This window comes from Entelurus aequoreus, linkage group LG11 (genome assembly GCF_033978785.1).
Source record: "Entelurus aequoreus isolate RoL-2023_Sb linkage group LG11, RoL_Eaeq_v1.1, whole genome shotgun sequence".
Taxonomy (NCBI): Eukaryota; Metazoa; Chordata; class Actinopteri; order Syngnathiformes; family Syngnathidae; genus Entelurus; species Entelurus aequoreus.
Window position 1 is genome coordinate 66354638 of NC_084741.1, and position 13572 is coordinate 66368209.

A 13572-nucleotide genomic window follows, 5' to 3' on the forward strand; every position below is an offset into this window, starting at 1 on the left:
GAGGACATTCAACACAAGGAAGAAAGAACATCAGAAAGAATGCGAAAAAGAGACAACTGGAAGGTTTACAAGAAGCCTAAAACAAAAATCCGAACAGGAAATCTTAAAATCAGCCATATCAGATCATTGCAAAATAAATAACCACATCATGGACCGGGACAACGGCAAAATCATCGGCACAGAAAGTAACAAATGCAAACGATGGATTAAGGAGGCGATCAAACTAAGGAAGCGGCTCAAGGAAACCATCAATCGGGATGAGGAAGCATACCTGGGACTCCCCCCTCCATTAACCATCATGCAGCGGGGGCTGGGGAGCCAACCAGGTAGACTTGACAGGTCTGTCTGGTTGGCCACGCCTATAAGAACAGCTGAAAGGCAACTATTCAGTGGTCAGGTGACCCTTCTGAAGAAGACTGCAGATGACAGTCGAAACATGTACCTGACAATATACCGACCACTGTACCAATATACCGATTACTGATTACAAAAAAATCTGAAAAAGTACATGAATAAGAAGAAGACATAATTAACCTTTTTGAGCATCTCTCCTTATTTTACAAACAGGGTATTGTGGGAATACATGATTGTCACTTCATCAAATTGTTGTTAATTATTCCCCTGTAGTAGTTAAAGTTGTGTGTCTTAGTGACGCCCTTATTATGTTACAGCATAATGCCTAACACTGGTTGTCACACAGCTCCTTTACTTCCACGTTTCTTCTTTACTAAGGTATTTCCATGGTTCTGTACTTTAGCTCTATTCCATCTTCATCTTGTTTATGCTGCGGCGTTAAGGCGAGCTAAGTTGTCCGCCTCCAAACCCTCTTGTGTAGCGTAACATACGCCGAAAGGACAAGTCTTAACTTTGCGTAGCAGCGACACGGCAAAGGCTGTAATTGGTTGGCTTTTAGTACTTGTCCTGTGTTCAATCAATCAATCAATCAATTGTTACTTATATAGCCCTAAATCACGAGTGTCTCAAAGGGCTGCACAAGCCACAACGTGATTCAATCAAGAGGCAAACTGCCTGCCCACTTTTGCAAAAATGCCTTGCATTTAGTTTTGTAACAACACCAGTTCCAATACCACTCACTTCCTCTTTAGCTGCCATTGTTTAATAACAACAAAGGAAGCTAACAAGCTAAATCATGACAAGTTAAGGGTCATGACTTCTCACCAGAAAACAATGCCCGTAGAATTTAATGGGAGAACTTTGAAAGACTCATGACCGTGCCTCAAGGGACTGTGTAGCGACTACAGTACACAGAAGCATAAACTAGCTGGGGCCACAACAGAGGAATAAAAGAGCCGCATGCGGCTCCAGAGGCACAGGTTGCAGGCCCCTGCTCCAAACCAATAAAAACAATGTATTGTTATCACCAAAACATTTTTGCGTTAGGAAGAAAATATGCCTGAGGGCTATTCAACATGCAAAATGAAAAAAAAAAGACACCAGACCGGCACATTAGCTCAAAACGTGGGAAAAACTAACATTTTTGCAGCAAATGAATTATAATAAAAACACTACAGCGCTCCTGTTGTATAGAGGAACTTGGACCAGTGTAAACACATTGGTAGAGCCAGCATCAGTGCCGACCCTCCCTTTTCTCAGCTCTGTACAGAAATCCCGCTATAGGTGGCATATGATTGTTCATTATGAATGACAGGCGCTTGATTTGAAATGTTATTGCAAACCTATTCCTAGCACCTTCCTGCTCCGTCACTGTTAAGAATGTAGTAGCAAATTTCCCAATCCAAAGTAGCTGCCTCCAATGGCGCGTGGCGTCAATGTCCTAGTTTAGAGGGCAGGATATACTAGGTTCGATCCACAGTGGAAATTTTGGCAGAAATGTTTGCTAATGTATGTTTTGATTATGCATTAATGAGAATGTATTCAATTCAAATTTGAGTCTGATGCTTAGAGCCCCAATTCAGTCAGAGTCCACTGCAGTGGACACTTGTATTTTGTATAACAGGCTATTTTTTTCTGAAATGTGTTTTGATTGATTGAAACTTTTATTAGTAGATTGCACAGTACAGTACATATTCCGTACAATTGACCACTAAATGGTAACCCCCGAATAAGTTTTTCAACTTGTTTAAGTCGGGGTCCACGTTAATCAATTAATGGTACAAATATATACTATGAGCATAATACAGTCATCACACAAGTTAATCATCAGAGTATATACATTGAATTATTTACATTATTTACAATCCGGGGGGTGGGATTCGGGGGGGGGGCGTGGAGGTTAGGTTTGGTTGATGTCAGCATACTTCAGTCATCAACAATAATATCATCTGAGAAATGGACATTGTAACAGTGTAGGTCTCACTTCGTAGGATATGTACAGCGAGCGGTGAACATAGTGAACTCAGAAAGCATAACAACAAGTATATACATTTTATTATTTACATTTGATTATTTACAATCCCGGGAGGTGGGAGGTGGTGGGAGGAGGGTGTTAGGCTAGGGTTGAAGCTGCCTGGAGGTGTTCTTTTAGTGCGGTTTTGAAGGAGGATAGAGATGCACTTTCTTTTACACCTGTTGGGAGTGCATTCCATATGGATGTGGCATAGAAGGAGAATGAGTTAAGACCTTTGTTAGATCGGAATCTGGGTTTGACGTGGTTTGTGGAGCTCCCCCTGGTGTTGTGGTTATGGCGGTCATTTATGTTCTGTAAGTAACTAGACAAGAACTAGACGAAAAAAATGTCCACTGCAAAGAATGCTAGTTCTTAAAAATAATAGTGAAGGGGAACGCATTGCATTGTCGGTCTTACTGGAGTCTGAAATGCTTATTTACATGGCTGAATGCAAGACTCTGCGCTTAAGTTGTTTTAATTTTTTTTAAGTTTAAAACATTGCGCAAATGTGCGGCATCATTAACTGCCACAATCGTGGTCATGATCGCTTCAGGAATAAAAAAGGATTTGGTGAGAGTTTTCTCATTTCCCGCGTGAAAGCAAATAAAAATGCGGCGAGTCGCCCGTACAGCAGCAGTGAGACGATCAAACATGACTTTTAACGCCATCCCCAGGTAAATGTTGGGTGTGTTCACGGCATTTTCAGACTGGTAAGTTTGAATCAAAGCATTTATTATTCACTTACAAACGTAGCATATAGACAAGTTTGGCGTTAATGGTGGCGGCTTACTCAAATCTCAATTGGATGTGCTCATATGGATCAATTGCACCAATGTAAACTTCTTTTTTCAAGGTAGCGAGTCTTTGGAATATGGTACAGTTTGTCGTAGGTTTGTAAACAAAACCTACGTCCAGCAAAAATGGCTAAGCGGCCCCCACAATGCATTGTGAAATCACATGCCCTTTCGAACCCTATAGTTTTACCTAAAACAACTTGGTTGAATAGTCCTAATACTTCATGCTTTTAGTCCACATCTTTGCACTGACGGTTGTAGCACGTAAAACTATTGACCGATTCTGTTAACAAGTTTTCTCCTTTTAACTTTTTTCAGTCGCCCGAAGAAAGAAAATGGCAAGACTCTGTGATCTTAATTTATGCTGCCCCTTTTGTCCTCTATGGTTAAGTCCTACAAAAGTCAATTAAGTTTTACTGTAAAGATATATTAATATGACATACAGTATAAGGCATTGAGTTCATACTCGGTAAGGAGGGAGTGTGTCAGGAAAAGTCACCTTGAATAATTGTGTCAACGTAATGCACAGGAATATTCTGGCAGGACGAATCTGATTGTCCACCACTGATGACATCACATCTGCCTGTGATATTCTTAGCACTTCATCAGTCCTTTGTGAGGAAGGCTAAGGACACGTGAAAGGAGAGGATAAAAGATAAGAACACGTGGATTCCTGTTGTTGTAAAGCATACAGTACAATATTGTCGAAAATAATTAGGTCATGACATTTTTTATAGTATTAAATCAAAGTTAATAAGCCATTTATATTATTACCATTTTTTTATTATTACCATTTTCTCATTAGGATAAATTATTTGAAAGTAATGAAATTATATAAAATAAATAAAATGTACAATATTTAATTAAATAAAACTAAGACAAGTTAGTACAGAATATAGCAAGAAATAGAAACTAAGGGATGATGTGAAAGTGGAGAAAAATATTAAATAAAAAAACTGTTTTTAATTGTTATTCAATTATAATTTCAATAAAAAATAAAAATAGATAAAATAAATGAAAATAATTGAAAATTACAATAAAAAATATAGAAAATTTTGTAAATAAAATGCTACATAACTAACAATTTTAACCAATTACAGTAACTTTAATTTTACAAACGTTTTACATTAAATAATCATTTGCACCCAAGCCATTTATATTATTACCATTTTTGCTGTTTTCTCATTAGGAGAAATTATTTGAAAGTAATGAAATGATATAAAATAAATAAATTATACAATATGTGATTGAATATAACTAAGTAAACTTAGTACAGAATATAGCAAGAAATTTCAACTACAGGATGCTGTGAAAGTGGAGGAAAATATTAAGGAAAAAACTGTTTAACAAATGAAAAAAAATACAACATTTTAAATAAAACTGATTTTGTGATTCAATTATAATTTCAATAAAAATTAAAATAGATAAAATAAATGAAAATACTTAAAAATTACAATAAAATATATAGAAAATAATATATAAAATACTACATAATTAACCATTTTAACCAATTACTGTAACTTTTATGTTACTAATTTTTTAATTTTTTACATTAAATAATAATTTGCACCCAACGCCTCATGCAAGGCACCTAAAATATTACACGCGCGTCTCAGTATAATGCAGAGGAGTTCTATAAGTTACATTAAAAAACACATTGTTGCATTATTAATACATCTTTGACTGAGCTTTTTTGTGTTGCAGGTCTACCTAATTATAACAATCTGATCGATGATATATGAAAAATGCAAACATCTGCATTTTCTGGTTCATTTCTCATATCAAATGTGCCATACATGTGATGAGTCGGTTCCTTAACCGTCCCACAGACTGTGTTGACATGCTTGGTGTGACACGAAGAACACTTTGCTGTATCCTTGAGCTGATGCAACAGCTCCACAGTCATGCCTCTCCTCCCAGTGGAGCTGTCAAACTCAATAAAGGTCACCCCGTGGCCAACAACAACTTTACTGCACATAGCTAGCCACACCGTGCACACACATTGTTGCCCATATGACCTAAAAAGAAGTCTCCACGCTGGCTGTCAGTAGTGCACAAGGGACAGTCAGAGTATAGTCAATGAATACAAGTGCATCTCATGTATCTTCAGCAGCATCCCCATCACTTGCAACTCACAGAGCAGCCAAGTGTGTTTTTACAAGTCCCATCTCAAGTTAATCTCTCTGCACTTCAGCCACGCTGAAGATGATCCGCTGAGGAACTCCTTGAAGCATCATTGAACATCTTCAAGTCGTTATCTACAACAGCAGAAGGAGCACCACAGTGAGGGCTCTCTGCCTTGAGGAGTTTGCCGGGAGGTTTGATAGCAGAACGGCCCTAAACCCGCATCTGCAAAATGATGCCTGACTAAGGTGATTGGAGGGATGAATGAAAAAATATATATATAAAAAAATAAAATACAAAAATATATTACAACTAAAGACATTTTAAAAAGACAAAAACAATCAAATACATAAATAATAAAAAAGTAAAAAGGAAATAAATATAAAAATGTATAAACATTTAATAAATAAATAATACATACCAATTAAAAACAAATAAAAAATAAATTAAAAAATACAAAAAATATATAATTATTGACCAAAAGCGGGATTAAATGAGGTAAAGAAAAGTCAAAGAAAAGAAAAAGGGTTTACGGACACAACATATACACTACCGTTCAAAAGTTTGGGGTCCCATTGAAATGTCCTTATTTTTGAAGGAAAAGCACTGTACTTTTCAATGAAGATAACTTTAAACTAGTCTTAACTTTAAAGATATACACTCTATACATTGCTAATGTGGTAAATGACTATTCTAGCTGCAAATGTCTGGTTTTTGGTGCAATATCTACATAGGTGTATAGAGGCCCATTTCCAGCAACTATCACTCCAGTGTTCTAATGGTACAATGTGTTTGCTCATTGGCTCAGAAGGCTAATTGATGATTAGAAAACCCTTGTGCAATCATGTTCACACATCTGAAAACAGTTTAGCTCGTTACAGAAGCTACAAAACTGACCTTCCTTTGAGCAGATTGAGTTTCTGGAGCATCACATTTGTGGGGTCAATTAAACGCTCAAAATGGCCAGAAAAAGAGAATTTTCATCTGAAACTCGACAGTCTTTTTTTGTTCTTAGAAATGAAGGCTATTCCACAAAATTGTTTGGGTGACCCCAAACTTTTGAACGGTAGTGTATATATACCGGTACTGTATACAGTATTTTTTTAAACACTGTTGTAAACACTCACATTATTTATGTACACTACCTTTAAAGGGGACCTATTTCCTTTTTTCTAAATGGTAAGTGTTGTTACAATATTACATAATACGTAATGATGTAATTACTTACTTACATAACGCATGCACGCGCATTAGCTTTGGGTGTTGTTAGGTAATAATAGCAATTTGGATAGTTAGTGTTCGCTGTCAATTAATGCATATTCTATCATAACAACAACCTGACGGCAAATTGTTCGTTGCTTCTCTTGGACTGCCCTGTGCGTACGTGTTGACGAGCCTGAGTGAGTGACCGCGGTAAACAACAATCATTTTATTCGGGCCCGTAAACATTTTTACAACACAAACTTTGTAGTTATGAAAAATATAGACAATTGTCAAACAAACGTGGTCTGTTAAACCATTAATGGTGACATAAGAACATAAGCTAGCCAGTGGTGTTCTTGTTTATTTTTTTGCGTTGAATTATTTTACTGTTGGGAAGTTGCAAACAGCACCTTTAAGGTCAATAAATTAAACCCTTTATTCTCAAACTGTGGTACACAGGCTCTATCTAATGATAAGCAAAAGAATCACTTGATTAAAGTACAGTGTTTTATTTTCCTATATTCAAACACAGTGTTACTGTTCAAACTATGTGTAATGTTACAGTTTTAAATATACTTGTTAAATAAAACCTCTGCCTTGTTTTTGATGAGTACTTAGACCTACTAAACTACTGTATTTTAATGTTGGCCATGATAATTGGTACTTGGAGAGCCAAGTGTTTTCTGAGGTGGTACTTCTTGAAAAAAGATTGAGACCCACTGAACTAAACTAAAGTAAAAAAATATTGGCAGTTTGGACACTTGTGCGCAAAAAAAGGTAATAAAACAAGTAAAGCAAACTAATGCAAAGCAAAGCGAACCATTAACTTTTTATAAGTGACACTAAAAGCCAATAAACTAAAGTAAATTAAAATAATGATGATGGACAATAGACAAGATACAATTAAAGTAAAATAATATTATAGGTGCCATGAAAAAACAATAAACCACACAAAACTAAGAAATAATAATGACATTTTCTATCCAATTGTGTCCAAACTTGGTGAGCATATAGTAGCTATAACCGGCAGATTAAAGAGATCAGTTGCTGTTACCTTAAAACAGAGGTGTCAAACGTAAGAACAGCGGGCCGGATCAGGCCCGCGAACAAGTTTTATCCGGCCTGCGGGAAGAGTTTGCTAAGTATATAAAAGTCTAAATTTTGTAATGAAAGAAACTGCTGTTCTAAATGTGTCCAGTAGATGTCGCAATAACAATTCTTAGTATCTATGTAGATTATGCTACATATGTAAAAAAAAAAAAAAAAAAAATCAACCACATGATGTTAGTGCATCAGTCGAGGAAAATTAGCAAAATACATAAATAACATCCTGTAATTTGATTTTTATATAATTTTTTTATCTTGATAGATTGAAAAGTAACACCAATGAGTTGACGAATGAACAGTATCACATCATTTATTCAGAAAGTATAAATAATGACAAATAAAGGTAGAATACTATTATCCGCAACATGTAAGTGTAAAAAACAACAACAACATTATGATTTGTACATTTTCAGAATGTGCTTGTTCTAGTTTTTAACAAAGAAAACAATCTGAAGTTGTTTTTATTTTTAAGTTATCTTGCCGTGATTTTACCAGTCCGGCCCACTGGGGAGTAGCTTAGGGCCCTAAACTCTGGAACACTCTGCCCCTCCATGTTTGAACTGCTCCCACAGTGGAGTGTTTTAAGTCTCGTCTTAAGACCCACTTTTATTATTTGGCTTTTAACACTACGCGAGTTGTGTGGTCCTCTGTGGTTTTAAAAATGTTGATTTCTATTTATTGTTTTAATTGGTTTTACCTTTTAAAATAGTTTTTAATCATATTTATTTTTATATTGTTTTTATATTTATTTATTTTTTTGTTTTTTATTCAGTCATTGGTGGAGCTAAGGATAATATTTGAATATTGCTTTTAATATTGTTGTGCAGCACTTTGGAAACATTTCTGTTGTTAAATATGGTATACAAATAAAGTGGATTGGATTGGATTAGATTTTTCTCCGTGTGGCCCCCGATCTAAAATGAGTTTGACACCCCTGCCTTAAAAGGAGATTGACTAAGGTCAAAGTTGACTAATAATAACGGTCAAAAATCCCTTTAAAACAAACTCCACTTACAATTTATGAGGGATTTTAATAAATGTAATGATGTACTGCATTAAATGCAATTAGCTACCACATGAAGAATGAATATATTCATGTCAGCCAGAGGGAGCCTATAGCTTTAGTGTTATTTCTACGACTCATACTTAAGTGTTTAGGCCTAACAAGAAAGTAAAACTACAGCTGTTTCATATCTTACCAAAAACAAACCATTAAGGGGTCACCTTACCTCACTTCTATTTTTAACCATTTGATTCTAAGGAGTCGGCGATCCAGGAAGTGAAGCTCATATTGATTTATTCCTTCTTTCAGTAAATACTGCGGATTGTCAACGACGTGCCGCTGCTGCCACCTACCGGATTGTGCTGAAATTGCCATCAACGCAAAAGCAAAAATTAAAAAAACAAACTTAATCATAACTTGGTTTTAATCTCGATACAAATGTAAACAACCGCAATGAGTATATAATTACAACTTTTATTGCACACCTTTTATCCCTTCAAAAATGTACATATTTTGACTGGAAACTTTCAAAACAAATTGTTTGCACTTGTTGATATAGCAATTTATGGCATATTCTTCTTAAAAGCGTAAGCTATTACTGGGGAACAATACACACTCTTTTTTTAAATAAATGCCACTTTTTTATTTTAATCATTAAATTTGACTTTACAAATATTATGTTTTCTCTGATGATGCAATTGTTGATGACTGAAGTACTGTTATCAACCAAACCCTCCTCATCCCACCCCCCGGAATGTAAATAATGTAAATAATTCAATGTATATACTCTGATGATTAACTTGTGTGGTGACTGTATTATGATGATATTTGTACCACGAATTGATTACGTGGACCCCGACTTAAACAGGTTAAAAAAATTATGCAGGTGTTACCATTTAATGGTCAATTGTACGGAATATGTACTGAAATGTGCAATCTACTAATAAAAGTTTCAATCAATCAGGGCAGCACAGTGGAATAGTGGTCAGAACATCAGCATGACATGTTTGTATTGTATACAGTTGTGTAGAGCAGTGATTCTCAAACCATGTTATGCCAAATAATCACTTGATTAAAGTAGTTTGATTTTCCTATATTCAAATACAGTGTTACTGTTAAAACTGTGTGTAATGTTAACAGCCAAAAATATGAAATCCATCCATCCATCCATTTTCTACCGCTTGTCCCTTTCGGGGTCGCGGGGGGTGCTGGAGCCTATCTCAGCTGCATTCGGGCGGAAGGCGGGGTACACCCTGGACAAGTCGCCACCTCATCACAGGGCCAACACAGATAGACAGAGAACATTCACATATACTTCTTAAATTAAATTAAATTGTGACTCCTTATGTCTACTACTCTACTGTATTTTAATGTTGGTCATTATGGTGGTACTTGGAGAGTCAAGTTTTTTTCTGAGGTTGTACTTGTTTAAAAATTTAAGAACCACTGGTATGGATGGATGCATGAATTATCATCACAATGCTTAGGCCACACAGTAGGCAAGGGGTTAGCACGCCAGCCTCACAGTTTAAATCGCCATTGGAACATTTGTGTGTGACGTTTGCACGTTCTAACCCTGTCTTTCACCCCAAATGTCAGCTGGGGGAAGGCCCCACCTTACAGATCAACCCAATGGGGCCAAGCAATATCAAAAATGGATGCATTGTTCTTTTTACTACTGACACGTAGGTCCACGAACCCCTACTTAAACCCCCAAATGTGTACACATGTAAACTGATGATAAATGAATAAATGTGAGGTCATTCAGGGGCGTTATGTCTCTTGTGCGCAATTCTCACATGCCTGCCAAGAGACTCCATCCATTTAAAGGCTTTACTGCAGTAAATGCACACGTAGTGTTTGCCCTCGGTGTGTATGGTCTGGTGTCTGTTGAGGGCACTGGTGGTGACGAAGCTCTTCCTGCATATGTCACACCTGTAGGGCCTCTCGCCCGTGTGCGTCCTGATGTGAGCGGCCAGGTGGGAGCAGTTGGCAAAGCGCTTCTCGCAAACGCTGCAGCCGTAGGGCTTCTCCTTGCCCTCCTCCCCCATGCTGTTGTGGTACAAATAGAAGGGCAGAGCCGGGAGGTCCTGCAAACTGTTCTTCACACCGGAGGCGGTGGACATGAAGTCTTTAATGTCCGACTCCAAATCCTCCAGCTGCTCCTCTGAGCCGTGGCCCAGCCAGAACTCCTTGTGGTTCCTCTGGGGCTCCGTCTTCACCCGAGCAGGCTCATTAAAATGCTCCAAACTGCTGCTACTGGCTTCCTCCTCACTGTGTGGGGCCTCCATGTCTGCTGCTGCTGCTGCTTCATCCTGCTGCTGAGGTGGAGGAGGAGGCTGGTGGTGATGGGTGTGCTCCTGCAGCTCTACTCCAATGCATGGATCTAAATTGAAGGATGCGATTATATATATATATATATATATATATATGCATAGATAACACCCATAGATGTTGTCATATTTCATTACCACCAACCTGTCTTGATGAGCTTGAGCTGCATCCTAAGGCGGCCTATCTCCAGGTCCTTCATACGGCATATTTCCTCTTTGTACTCGTCTATTGTCTTTTCGACGGCCCCGAATATCTCCTCCGCCACCGCTGCCAGTTTCTCGTTGAGAAAAGCTTTAAAAGATATCATGGTGGTCACCCGGAGTGGTGAATTTTAAAAAAGCCCCGAATTTGCGCCTTGAAGCCGTATTTTTACAAGACTCCGGACGTCACGCTCCGCTTGTAAATACGGAAATGAGCTCGATTGAGTAACTAAGTGGAGTAAGTGTAGTTCCTATTTGTGTGCTGTCACCTGGTGGTGTGGGGGTATTACTACACCCCAAATTTGACAAGTCCAATCAAAACAAATGGTTATGGCTATGGTATGAGTTTATTTCGAACATGCATACAATTATTATTAGAGATCTGCCGATATTATCGGCCGATAAATGCTTTAAAATGTAATATCGGACATTATCGGTATCGTTTTTTTATTATCGCTATCGTTTTTTTAATTTTTTTTATTTTTTTATTTTTTTATTAAATCAACATAAAAACACAAGATACACTTACAATTAGTGCACCAACCCAAAAAACCTCCCTCCCCCATTTACACTCATTCACACTCATTCACACAAAAGGGTTGTTTTTTTCTGTTATTAATTTTCTGGTTCCTACAATATATATCAATATATAACAATACAGTCTGCAAGGGATACAGTCCGTAAGCACACATGATTGTGCGTGCTGCTGGTCCACTAATAGTACTAACCTTTAACAGTTAATTTTACTAATTTTCATTAATTAATAGTTTCTATGTAACTGGTTTTATATTGTTTTACTTTCTTTTTTTATTCAAGAAAATGTTTTTAATTTATTTATCTTATTTTATTTTATTAATTTAAAAAAAAAAAGGACCTTATCTTCACCATACCTGGTTGTCCAAATTAGGCATAATAATGTGTTAATTCCACGACTGTATATATCAGTATCGGTTGATATCGGTATCGGTAATTAAAGAGTTGGACAATATCGGAATATCGGATATCGGCAAAAAGCCATTACCGGACATCCCTAATTATTATTATTATATTGAATTATTAAATGATATTAGTTAGTTAGTTTATTATTTCTTCGGTCGATGGTCAACAAAATAAACAAACAGTTTTACATAAACAAACAGCTGTACATTCATAAATTGAAAATGTTGCAGACCGAAAGGGTTTAGGCCAGGCCTGGGCAATTATTCTGACTCGGGGGGCCACATTTAGAGAAAAAGATGTGTCTGGGGGCCGGTATATCTATTTTTAGGAACACTAATACAAAACCTCACAATAATGTCTGATTGAATGCTAAAAAAAGTTATGACAGACCGCCTAAAAAAACGTAATGGAATTTTACTTTTTTCTATGAACGATAAAACACTGAATATTGACAAAATATGAACGTCACACCCATTTTCGATCGACATATTTAACAAACAGTGAAATATAATAATAATAATAATAATAATAATACCTGGGATTTATATAGCGCTTTTCTAAGTACCCAACGTCGCTTTACATGTTAAAAACCCATCATTCATTCACACCTGGTGGTGGTAAACTACTTTAAATATGAACGCGAAGGGTACAAAATAAACCCACCGACAATCTGATACATCTGATATATCACTTCTCTGTTGCGGGTCCCAAACTCTGGAACGATCTCCCTCTCCATGTGAGACAGGCCCCTTCTTTGGCTATTTTTAAGACCCTTCTTAAAACCCATTTTTATTCACTGGCTTTTAACCCAGCATGAGACTTTAAACTGTTTTTAGCTTTTTAACTGTTTTTAACTTTTTTAACCGTTTTTTATCCAACAAACTGTTCTTAGGGTAATTTGCATTTGCTTTTTCAATGTGTATTTTTATTTCTGTTTTAAATGTTATTTTTAGTCTGACCTTTGCCTCTATTTCTTTGTGGTGTACAGCCCGTTGTTCTTCAACTGTGCTTGGTTTTAAAGGGCTTTATAAATAAAGTTGGTATGGTATGGTATGGTATCACTAAGATTTAGAACTTTGTTGTGAAAATATCCTTCCGCGTCTGTGGAAACGCTTGCCGCCCACACTGCTTGGCGCCTCGTCTGTGCTGCTGTGACGTAGATTACCATAGTAACTAATTAGATGACCATAGTAACTAATTAGATTACCATTGTAACTAATTAGATTACCATAGTAACTAGTATATCATCCCAAAGCGCAGATTCCAACCATTGAAATACTTTGTATAGTTGAAGACTTACGGTCATTAGAAAACATCACTGCACATCATAATGGCAGCTACAGGTTCCATCTTAAAGATCTAAAATAATTATTTGGGAATGTACAGCGGGCCAGATTGAAAAGCTCAACGGGCCGCATGTGGCCCACGGGCCTTAATTTGCCCAGGTCTGGTTTAGGCTGAAGTTGAACACTTATTGCGTCTAACCCTATAAACAATGTC

The 13572-nt window shown here is 36.8% G+C and overlaps 1 protein-coding gene across 1 annotated transcript; it reads right to left on the reverse strand.

Annotated features, from left to right (window-relative positions):
• Nucleotides 1-8039: 8039 nt before the first annotated feature.
• Nucleotides 8040-11365, reverse strand: LOC133660378 (zinc finger and SCAN domain-containing protein 2-like). Its single transcript, XM_062063828.1, has 2 exons — nt 11078-11365; nt 8040-10985 (listed from the first exon to the last, which is right to left on the reverse strand). Exons 1-2 carry the CDS (start codon nt 11238-11240, stop codon nt 10360-10362), a joined length of 789 nt encoding a protein of 262 aa, XP_061919812.1. The 5' UTR covers nt 11241-11365; the 3' UTR covers nt 8040-10359.
• Between the last annotated feature and the right edge of the window lie 2207 nt (nt 11366-13572).

Excerpts from the sequence above, each read along its gene's own strand:
- LOC133660378 (XM_062063828.1), bottom strand. The coding sequence starts at position 11,240 with ATGATATCTTTTAAAGCTTTTCTCAACGAGAAACTGGCAGCGGTGGCG. Across the intron at positions 10,986-11,077 it reads GCTCAAGCTCATCAAGACAG|ATCCATGCATTGGAGTAGAG; the intron begins GTTGGTGGTAAT and ends CCTTCAATTTAG.